At 41.0% G+C, this 11,347-nt stretch overlaps 1 protein-coding gene across 2 annotated transcripts; it reads left to right on the forward strand.

The window, feature by feature from the left end:
* The first annotated feature begins 7,698 nt into the window (after window positions 1–7,698).
* LOC135702292 (uncharacterized) lies at window positions 7,699–11,118 on the forward strand. Of its 2 annotated transcripts, XM_065223318.1 has the most exons (4): window positions 7,699–7,926; window positions 9,664–9,781; window positions 9,877–10,319; window positions 10,390–11,118. In XM_065223318.1, exons 2-4 carry the CDS (start codon window positions 9,721–9,723, stop codon window positions 10,750–10,752), a joined length of 867 nt encoding a protein of 288 aa, XP_065079390.1. In that variant the 5' UTR covers window positions 7,699–7,926; window positions 9,664–9,720; the 3' UTR covers window positions 10,753–11,118. The 2 variants fall into 2 exon arrangements, with proteins under 2 accessions (XP_065079390.1, XP_065079391.1); XM_065223319.1 differs by lacking the exon at window positions 7,699–7,926 and having other exon boundaries at window positions 9,260–9,781.
* Window positions 11,119–11,347: the final 229 nt, after the last annotated feature.

Genomic DNA, 11,347 nt, shown 5'->3' on the forward strand with positions numbered 1-11,347 from the left:
TGACGCTATTCTGTCACGGCATGAGCCAACGATGCCGGACCTAAACCAACCATCTCCAACGCTCCACTATGAAGCATAAGATTAGGCCCGCCCACCAACGTCCAGGTTAAAAACTAGCCAAGGGGAGGGTAAATGAGTAGAAAATGTTTTCTTATTTTATTATATTTATTAATTCCGCTAAATAATCGTTTTTATCATTTTGAGCAGCTTCAATTTACTTTTGGGGCACCAAACCCAAACATCTTGATTTCATAATTCCACAAAACAATTTGTTATAGCAAGTGAGTGGAAGCAACCCTTGTCACCGGTAAAACTATGATAGATTTACGGTGCAGTAAGATTGGTGCCCCGATTATGCGTCAAACTACCGCATTAAAACCACCAAACCACACAATCAAACACGACCCGCTGTGACTACTATCAGTCTTCAACCACGGCCCTCATGATCGTGTTAAGGACACACCTAACAACAAAAAGAAAGCAAGTTATATAAAGATTATTTACTTTGTTATAGAACTTGCGTGTTGCTTGGGATCCCTCTGGTAAATGGGCTTGGATGAAATTAAATCTCGATTACTCTCCCGACATCATCCCTTACCAGATAAGGGAAATTTTCACCTACTAGATAGTGGTGCCAGCACGCGCAGGCGAGCCACCAGCCACACCAAACCCACCATAAACGCACTACCCACAAAAGCAGACATGTCCTCTCGGAAATGCAACTGGAACGTACTCACCAAATCAATATATCCGGGAGCGCATTCCCGATGCTTTCACGCATATTTTTCTCTAGTCATTATAAACAATTGCTTCTCCAGCGATTCCAACCACACAATAACTAGATGATCAGATATCTTTTACAAATCACTCTGTGCACAAAAGCAATGCACATCGCAAAAACCTAACAATAGATCAGTGCGGTCGAGTCACACAGGCAAAAAAGGGAAGCGAGAGTACACCAAGCACCTAAACAACAGGGGGAAACATCAGCTCAAACCTTTCCAGATCAAATTATCGCATGCGGGACACAAAACTAATCAAGTGCTAGCACTAAAAAACTCCACGCCAGCACAAATCCAGCACGAATTCAAAAAATAAATAAATAAAAGCCCGCAGCGAAGCAAAACACAACCGTTTTCGAACGATTCTCAAAGCAAACTCTTTCCAAGTTGGCGAGGGTGATATCTCAAAAACTTTTCATCCTATTTGCAATCTGCTTGAAATAATATATCCTCAACCATTTTCTCAATCTGCCTACGTAGCTGATTTTCTATATTAATTTCGATTTTTGGTGCACACTTTTGTCTTTAATTTGTTCTATGTACGGGCGAGCAATCAATGAACCAATGCATTTCCTTTTCTAACAGATGTTTATTTAGCACCGAAAAAATCCTAAAGAAAGGCTATTTTTCGGGCCGCCAGAGTATGCTACCCCCTTAAATTGGTATGGATGAGCCTCACATAAAAGGTAAAATACTTAGAAATAATACCAATATACGTTCCCCCAAAACCATTCCAGTACCAAATTATGCAAATGCAATACCAAAACAATATCACACAGGTATTCTTTTGGTATCCAAATATTAATTCTTGTTAATTACAAAGCATTTGGCATGCAATTTTTTGGTACTATTCTTTGGTATTTTCTCTTTTATATCATACGGATCCAAACCAAATTTTGGTATCAGGTCAGAATAAGGTATTCATTAGTTATTTCCTCCTGCTCGGTAGTCGAAGTCACGAACTGCAACTCCCATGTAAATATTTGAAAATTCAAGTAAATGTATTGATAATTATTTTTTCGTGAGCATTGATTTTTTGAGAAAATAGAGCAAGTGTTTTGGTTCCTGAGAAAAATATGATAATTTAAAAAGCTGAACTTTATTTTGCCTTCTGAACAATGGGATTGTAGGATGAATCTGAGTTCTTAGTAGCATCAAAACATCATATGAAATTAGATGCAAAATGCTAATGCATATCGTTCTTATTTCAAAATTGACAAAAATCCATGTGGGATTGATAAACGATTATAGGCAGTTTATGTGTTTTGCGTTGAAGATACAATAACTAAAGGTTGTTACGATTAAAATTTGGTCAACTTAAGCTTGACACATTGCTTTTAATCGAGCATTTAAATAACCTTAACACCCTTAATTTTGTATTTTGACATTTACTCTTCAGTTATCAAGAGGAGCAACGCATCAAAAATTTTCACGCGCATGAAATCTACGCCAAGGCAGACTTCAAACAGCTTCCTGGGCAGTAGTTTTATATGGCAACCGGAAACGGAAAGGTGGCAGACATTTTCAAGCATACGCAACTCTGTTGAAATTCGCTAAGAAATATCAGGTTTGGTAGGCACATTTTCATTGGTGACAATTTCTTTGCAACCAAAAAAAATTTATCAATTTACACGCATTCTTGTTTGACCAAATTTTGATCGTTACACCCTTTAGATGTGAAGCATGAATACAATCCAATCCTTTCTATTTTAAAGTCGGTAGTAGATTGTCCTGGTTAAGGCTACATTACCTGCTAATAAAAACATAGACTTACTGTTAAATGCGTGAAAGAAGATAAACTGTGATCGTAACTGTCTGTTTGTTTATCAAGACGATGGAATCAAATAAAAATATAATTACTGTAATGACCCGATCTTGTCAGTCCCTCTGCGCATCACACTTCTATTTTTCAATAATTTTACATACGCATTATTCCAAATCTTTCTCATTCATCTTCAAGATGGATGTTTAAGGTATACTTTGGTAAAATAGGACCACTGAAAAAGCGCCCTTAGCAGTTTTTTTGGTCTTCTTTAGGTTCCGCTTGACAATAGCCCAGTATTTCTCAATTGGGCGGAGCTCTGGCGTGTTGGGAGGGTTCTTGTCCTTGGGAACCACCTGCACGTTGTTGGCGGCGTACCACTCCATGGCCTTTTTACCGTAATGGCAAGATGCCAAATCCGGCCAAAACAGTACGGAACAACCGTGTTTCTTCAAGAAAGGCAGCAGACGTTTATTCAAACACTCTTTCACGTAAATTTCTTGGTTGACAGTCCCGGAAGCTATGAAAATGCTGCTTTTCAAGCCACAGGTACAGATGGCTTGCCAAACCAGATATTTCTTTGCGAACTTTGACAGTTTGATGTGCTTGAAAACATCTGCTACCTTTCCCCTTCCTTTTGCCGTATAAAACTCCTGTCCCGGAAGCTGCTTGTAGTCGGCTTTGACGTAGGTTTCGTCGTCCATTACCACGCAGTCAAACTTCGTCAGCATCGTCGTGTACAGCCTCCGGGATCGCGCTTTGGCCGTCGTATTTTGTTTATCATCGCGATTTGGAGTCACTACCTTCTTGTAAGTCGATAGTCCGGCTCGTTTTTTGGCTCGATGCACGGTTGTAGACGATACACCCAGCTTATTTGCGGCATCTCGGAGAGAGAGGTTAGGGTTTCGCTTGAAACTACCGGCAACTCTCTTTGTCGTCTCAGTGGCTTCCGGTTTTCGATTTCCCCCCGATCCAGACTTCCTGGCTGTCAACAAACGTTCCCCAAACACTTTAATTACATTTGTAACGGTTGATTTGGCAACTTTTAGCGATTTTGCCAACTTTGCGTGCGAGTAGCTCGGATTTTCGCGATGCGCGAGCAACATTTTGAAACGCTGCTCTTCTTGCTTGGACGGCATTTTGACAACTGAAGAGTGAATTCCAAAATCAAAATAGGAGCAACATTCTACACACACACACCTTCTACATGAGGGGTGTTCAGGTTTTTTAAATGCAAAATTGAAAGAAATACGTCAAGTTGATATTGACCAAATTTTGACCGTATCACCCTTTACATCATCTGATAGAACTTCGTTTTCTCAGCACAATGATATTTTAATCGATCCCATAGACATTCATCTCGATTTTTAAATCAAGATTTAAATTTTTGATCGCTGACACTAAATCTATTCGTTGACAGCTCGCTTCCATACAAAGTCCCACCAAGGGGCGCTAAGATGGTGATTTTTGCTAATGTAATCGTACTTATTTAAAATAGTTCCAGTGTAACAAAATTGATGAAATTTTGGATATCGGTTCCAGTTTTAATACAGATCCTCTTTTCCTTTATTTAACGTCGGTCTCTGTTCCGCAATCTAGTGCCAATCACCGACGGACATCGATTGCCATCCATTGACGGCAACCGAATGTGCAGGAAGGCAGCTTCCACACCTGCGTAGGATATCGCACCCATTCAACACACACGGGCCGGGACCAATGGCTTTACTTCCCTTCCGAAGGAAGACGTGGCCAGAGATTTTTATGCCTCAGAAAAATCCCACCGACCTCGGCTGGGATTGAACCCAGACCCATTGGGGTGTTAGAAAGCAGTCACGCTTACCACTACACCACCGACGCTGGCTTTTAATACAGATAACGAGTATGTATTTACCGCAATACCCCTAAACCACCCAATTGATTACCGATTTTTTTTTCCGTTCGACGACGACGGGTTCCTTTTCGCGAGAGTGACGATTATTGGATCCGTTTCTTTGCACGGGTATGTTTTTTTTTGTAGCCAGTGGTGTGTTAGTGTGCTTGCTGAAGATCAATCGCATACCAAAGGCACAAGAAGATTCCCGGAGTGTCGAAACACACAATAGCTTTTGCTTGTGGGAGAGAACGAAACAGCTCGAAATCGTGTGGAAAGTGAGATCAGTGCTCGAGTTTTGAGGTGCGGCTGCTCAATAGGTGTTTTGTTTTGATTTGCCTTGAGTGCGAAACCGAAATTTTTGTCAGTGAGAACCCCAACCTGAGCTAGGTTTGAAAAAAAATAGCAATCTGACGTTTGTCAGAAAACAAGCAGGCCCAATCTTGATACCCGATCCAGGTTGGAACTGAATAATAAACGAATTCGCTATAAGATTAATCTCACTAGTAGTGTGAGATGAATTCCCAGTAGAGTCCAAGCTGCTGGCCGAAGCAGAGGCACCAGTAGCAGTGTTTTATTTATCATGATGATGCAGATCTGCTGCTGGTGATGATTATATGTCATGCGCAAAGCTTTTTTGTTCAGTGCCCTGCTGAGGGTTAGACCGAAGGAGCTCGAACAGCGCTACAAATCGCGCGAGATTGATAAGCTTCTCGAAAAGGATAAACATATAATGAGAGAGAGAAGGATTAGTATTTTCCATTTAATTCCACTACTTTATTTGCTTATCCTTGACAGATAAGCGTATTTCGTCTACAATGTGCAGACTTCTTCAGTGTCTTGTACTAATACTCGACTGTCGAGTATTAGTACAAGACACTGAAGAAGTCTGCACATTGTAGACGAAATACGCGTATCTGTCAAGGATAAGCAAATAAAGTAGTGGAATTAAATGGAAAATACTAATCCTTCTCTCTCTCATTATACAGGTATTCCACTAAGACGCCCACATTCATCAGGATTCAGGATAAACATAGTTTTAGAAGACAATGCGCAGCAAGCTCTACCACAAACTGGACTGGTTCATGTTGGTCTTTGTCAACCGGACCGTCTATAATTTGGACTTCTACATAAACACATCTCAAGCTGCCTTTGCAACGCTGGTAGATAAAATTTTCGTGCCTCGTTACTGGAGTAGGATTTTTCACCGGGCCCTAGTCTTGAACAGGAGTTTTCAGTAAGCAAAGGAACGCATTTTGGACCTTGTTATTTTTTGTGCCTTGCCAGTAGTTGCAAGACTCGGTTAGTGACCGAACGGTTAGTAACGAAAGCTCATTGAAATTTCTAAGCAGCATTCCATGATAGTTCTGAGCAGAACTCCAGGGTACCCCAAAGGCAAAGTCCAGGGGAGAACTTCAATTGAATTCGGTAAAGAATTCCTCGAGAATTTTCCAAACTTATTATGAGAAGAAATATAAAGAATTTGTGGGGAGAACTGAAAATTACTTCTTAAGAAACTTTCAATGTGAGTAGAATTACTAAAGAACGAGTGAATTTCAAAAGGGTTTCTGCAATGAATTCAACGAAAATTTGGAGAATTATTGCAAAGGGTTTCTTAATGAGAAGAATTTCGAGGATAATTTAAAAGAAATTAAATTTTATTGATACTTTCAACGTTTTGCAGAAAATCTCCATGCAAATCAGAGAAGTATTGCAAAAATATTTCGGCTATTTCTGAAATTTATAGAATAAGGGAGGATACAAAGTGAATGCTGAGGAGAACTCCTAGTGGATTGTCAGGAAAAATCTCATGGGCTATTTTTAGGCCTTCAGAACTATTTGAAAGTTCTCAAAGTTTCCCTGAAATTAACTAAACTGTCTTGAAGTTCTTTTGTCGTTTGAGGAACCAGTCTGATGCTCACAATACTTCTTTAAAAAAAATCTCTGTACGTTTTTGGAGTTCTCAAAAGTTCCTTAATTTTCTATAGAAATTTTTAACAGTACAATATGGAAAAAGTCAACATGAAAATGAACAAAAAGTTTGGTTTCCCCGTAGTAATTTCCATATAAACTTCAGGTGGTTTGCGCCAAGTCAGTTTCTTACCAAATGAGTATCAATTTTGGGAGGCTAATCAGGACCCGATTTGGAACCGTTTGAACACTATGAAGCGAAAATTTCAAATTTTGCATCAGTCTATTGAACATGGTGGAGCAAAATCGATATTTTGAACTACCCTTAAATTGCACTGCAACGAGGGTACACGGTTAGAAAAAAGTACCCAACATTAAGTTCTTTTCACTCATCCCGGCACTATAGTACAGGAACCCAAAAGTAGGTAAAGCGGGTCAAAGTAATTTTCATTTACTTGTGTGCAGTTCGTATGGAATTTTCCACTAGCTTTTTAACCAAAAGTAAGTTAGTTGTACCCAACAGTAGGTAAATATTATTATACCCAACGTTGGGTTCCCACACTTTACTACCCCTGTTGGGTGGTTTTGCTCCTTCTTTTTTGACAACATTAGAAGGAGAAAATGAAACAAACTAGTCAAAAGTAGGTAAAAGTGAACTGGCCGTTGGGTACTTTTTTCTTACCGTGTAGAACATCTTTTCGTGGTACGTTACGGGATGTAAGATCTGCCACCCTAGGAACCTATAACGAGAGACGCTTGTTCTCGTGATCCACAAATGCAAAGAAGGAAAAGAAAACTAACTAATTAAACAAAAAAAAAAAACATTACCATTGGACAAAGTCTGACAGCGTTGATCCAGATGTTAAACAAATAAAAACAGGTTCAATTTGCGATAGTTGAAGAGATCAAAACTTGAAAACCGTCTGATTTATGTAATTCCGTATAAACTTGACTACACACCTGAATCCGCCGGCTTGTTTTCGAGTTCGACCCACCGATAGAGTACACAGTGACCTACGCCGCCCGCCCGCCATTTAAATGTGCACTATGGGGAAGAAACCACGTGACCTCGCCGTGCAAGACGTGCCCACATTCGCTAATAGGCCCCTTGGCTAAACGCTCTTGTTGAATGAACGAAAATCTCCACACCGCACCGCTGCGACTTGCCAATCATCACCGTAATCAGCAGCCAAAAACCACAAAATGCACCGTCGGCGGGGGGTGCATCACCAGTCAGCCAGTAGTAGCTATTCCTACTCCTATTCGGAAGCTGCAGGGTACTCATCTTGCTACACCACCACCCCAAAACGGGGCTGTCCCGCGCTTTCACGCGAACTAGAAAAATCACCGTTTCACTATATAAACGAGCCGCAGGGATCTGGCAGGTCGTCATTTACATCGGTCCTAGTCGCGGCACGCAGTCGTGTGATTTATTGGATGATTCGCGCAGATTTCGGAGATAACGGAGTGGTCGAATCGAATTGAACAAGCAAACGGGGAATTGAATCGTGGTGTTTGGTGAATTTTCGCGGGTGCCTGTGATAAGTCGCAGTGGGTAGCGAGAAGCTGATTTTGAACTTTTTTGTTTTTCTGAGAAGAAGGTTTGTGTAATTCAAATAGTGGCTAGTTATCTATATTGGAACAGTAAGCATTGACTAATATATCAACAAAAGATGCTTTCGTAACGGAAATTGATAATGACATCGGTGTATATATGCAAATGCAAACTGTTGCTGAATAAACTGTGAAGTTGTTTGAGGACAAAGTGATTCGTTTAGTTTGTTAAGAAAACAACAGCCACCGCAGAAGACTCTGATTAAAATCATTATGAAATAATTTGCCACAATCACGTAAAAATGAGAGCTGAACATTATCAAACTGTTTGGTTTGATCGTTTCTCTTCATCGACTCTCTCTTTTGATAACCACAGCTATACAAACACATATCGACAGTGAGCATTCATAAGGGCGTATACGCGATGATCGATTCTCTTCATCGATTTTCTCTTTTGTTAATAACTCGCTAGATTTAACGTTTGTCGGTGCGTTTGCTGTTGCTTTTGATAGCCAATGCAACCTGTTACAACTCTACATTGAATAAATTCTACAAAATTGTTTCGCTTAGCTGTAGCAATGCAAAGAGAAAATCGATGAAGAGAATCGATCATCGCGTATAGGCCCTTATGCATGCTCACTGTCGATATATTGCTACTTTCGTCATAATTTGATCAAATCAAGCTGAACATTGCATTATGTCCTAACTAACATTGATAGATTCTCTTTGTCGACTTTCTCTTTCGTTTGCATAACCGTTTTTTTATGTGTTTGTTATATTAGATGTTAGATAAAAGCTTCATTAATCGATCTGTGTGCTGAAAATACCTGGGAATGTCTTTACATTGCCGTGGGAATGCAAAGAGAAAGTCGACGAAGAGAATCTGTCATGTTACTTAGGACCTAATGCAATGAAGTAATGAAATTGGGTTGTTAGCGGAATGCTTAATAAAACAGCAAAAAAGGTTATCTTCCATTTAATTCCACTTAATTAATTTTGGTATCCATGACAGATACGTATTTCGACTACAATGTGCAGTCTTCATCAGTGTTATTCCCACTAAAGAACTTATCAAAATCTAACCCACTTAAGTACTTAGTTTCATTTTTATACCTATGATCTTGACTGGTTTACCTAGGGGATGAGTACTTAAGGGGGTTAGATTTTGATAAGTTCTTTAGTGGGAATGACACTGATGAAGACTGCACATTGTAGTCGAAATACGTATATGTCATGGATACCAAAATTAATTAAGTGGAATTAAATGGAAGATAACCTTTTTTGCTGCCTAATGCAATGTTCAGCTTGAAATAAGCACGACACGTACATACACGCACATGACACGGCAAATGAGAACGACCCAGATTTCAGTTTATTTAACTCATAAAACGCATAAAGTGCAGGAACTCAGCGATGAATAAATTTACCTCATGAAAAAAATATAAAGAGTGAGAGAGAAGGATTAGTAATTTTCGTTTAATTCCACTACCTTATTTGCTTATCCTTGACAGATATGCGAATTTCGTCTGCAATGTGCAGATTTTTTCAGTGTCTTGTACCAGTCGAGTATTAGTAGAGTTTCATATGTATTAGAAAGGCTGAACACAAACACCACAATGCAGACTGGCTGCTAAAACATTGAGTTCATATCTATACATTTTGTGGTGAACAAACATTCACCCTAAACAATTGGTGTGCAAAATTCGGGAAACTAGGCGATTCAGATGTGCTAAATTCTGCTTCTACATTTTCTTAAAACCAACTTCCATCTTTCCAAAAAACAGACAGACGACATCCTCCCGATAGCTCGGCAAATAGCCCACGCCACATCCCAGCCAACGATGAAGCTCATGAAATTTCGAGTCCGCGTTTCTCCGCTGGTGGTGCTTCTGGTCTGCATAGGTAATATACAATCTTCCAGATCCTAAAACCCTAACCCCGTCCCCTAACGTCAAACGTCTAACTAGCCGGAATCTCTCTCACTCTCGCCCTGGTAGAGGCACTGCACGCACGGTCAGTCTCCGAACGAAAGCGGGACTACGACTACGAATACGATGCAGCCAACGCCGGATCGCTCCACGGTAGTAAAAGTGGCTACAGTGCCGGCAGTGGTCTTCGTTCCATCGCTCAGGGTTCGGCAGATCAGGCCAATACTGCCGTAGTGAATCAGGTGGCGGCAGCCAAGCAGGCAGCATATGTAGCTCAAAGTACACTGGCTCAGGCAGCTTCTCAGGCCGCTGCAACGGCTCAAGCTGCCTTGGCAGGAAAACACGTTCTCCTCCAGGGGCTGGAGCAGCAAAACCTGGATGCCCATCAAGCACTGGAAAGTGAAATTCAGCAGCTGCATCAGGCGAAGAAGTCAGCGAAAGCGGCCCAACAATCTGCCCAGCAGGCACTGAACCATGTGCAAGTGTTGCAGGCAGCACTAAACAATGCGCAGGTATGAATGAATTTGGGGAGTCTAGAAAGGAAAAGTGAACTGACTTCTAATATTGACTGCTTGATTTCAGGTAGCAGCGGAGCATGCACAGCAAGCCGCTGCTGAAGCTGCTGCCGAGTATGCCTCGCAATCGCAAATGGTTGGATCGGCCAAAGGGAAAGTCGAAGCCATCGAAGAGCAGCTCAAGGCAGCTCGAGTGGACTTTGAGGCAACGGAAGAAGCCGCTCACAAGGCATCGTACTCGGCACAGGAAGCACAAAAGAATGCAGCCGAAGCAGCTGCTTATGCATCAGGTCCGCACCAATCTTCACTGCAGCTGGATGGCCACAGTTTGCAGTTCCAGTCGAAAGCTTCGAAACAGCCGAACCACCACGAGGATGACGAAATCAACAGTGGTGAAATCGAAGTCAATTCCAACCAGAACTTTGGATAGATGTTGCCATCCCCATCGTAATAGAATAGGATTTACTTGAGTTTGTAATCATTATCTATGTTTTAATAGAATGACCGGAGACGCTTCAGACGCTTGATTGTATTAGTGCGCTGCGATTGACTTCGATAGACTTAAATCATGAACTGCTTTCATCGATGTTTAGACCTTAAGGTAAACGATAATGTGTCTATCAGGATGTTGACGAAACTTCCATTATAATATACTGCTGTTTTTATTCAAACTTAATTATTCCCTTCCATTAATTCAACTCTCACAACCATCACGTGTCAGCCGTTTCTATGACGGACATTTCCAACTCAGTTACACCGGATTGCAATGAATGTGATTGCGGTTGTATGATATACATTTCTGACACTGTGGCCCCCATTCAAAAAGTGTGCGTCGTCAGCGAAACACAAACCGAGCGGAAAAATATCACCCAAACCAGCGAGCAGCGCGCTCAAAACTCAACCAATCCCCGTTCCGTCTCATTCGGTGCGGAAAACACGGGATCAGGATGGGAAACTGTCACCTGCAGAATTCATTAACCAGTAACGCGGCAAACGGAGATAATGTGAAAATCCAACTCTTCTAT

The sequence above is a fragment of the Ochlerotatus camptorhynchus genome, unplaced genomic scaffold (assembly GCF_037179485.1).
Source record: "Ochlerotatus camptorhynchus isolate MF236.1 unplaced genomic scaffold, CSIRO-AGI_Acam_v1.1 ptg000191l, whole genome shotgun sequence".
NCBI classification, from domain to species: Eukaryota; Metazoa; Arthropoda; class Insecta; order Diptera; family Culicidae; genus Ochlerotatus; species Ochlerotatus camptorhynchus.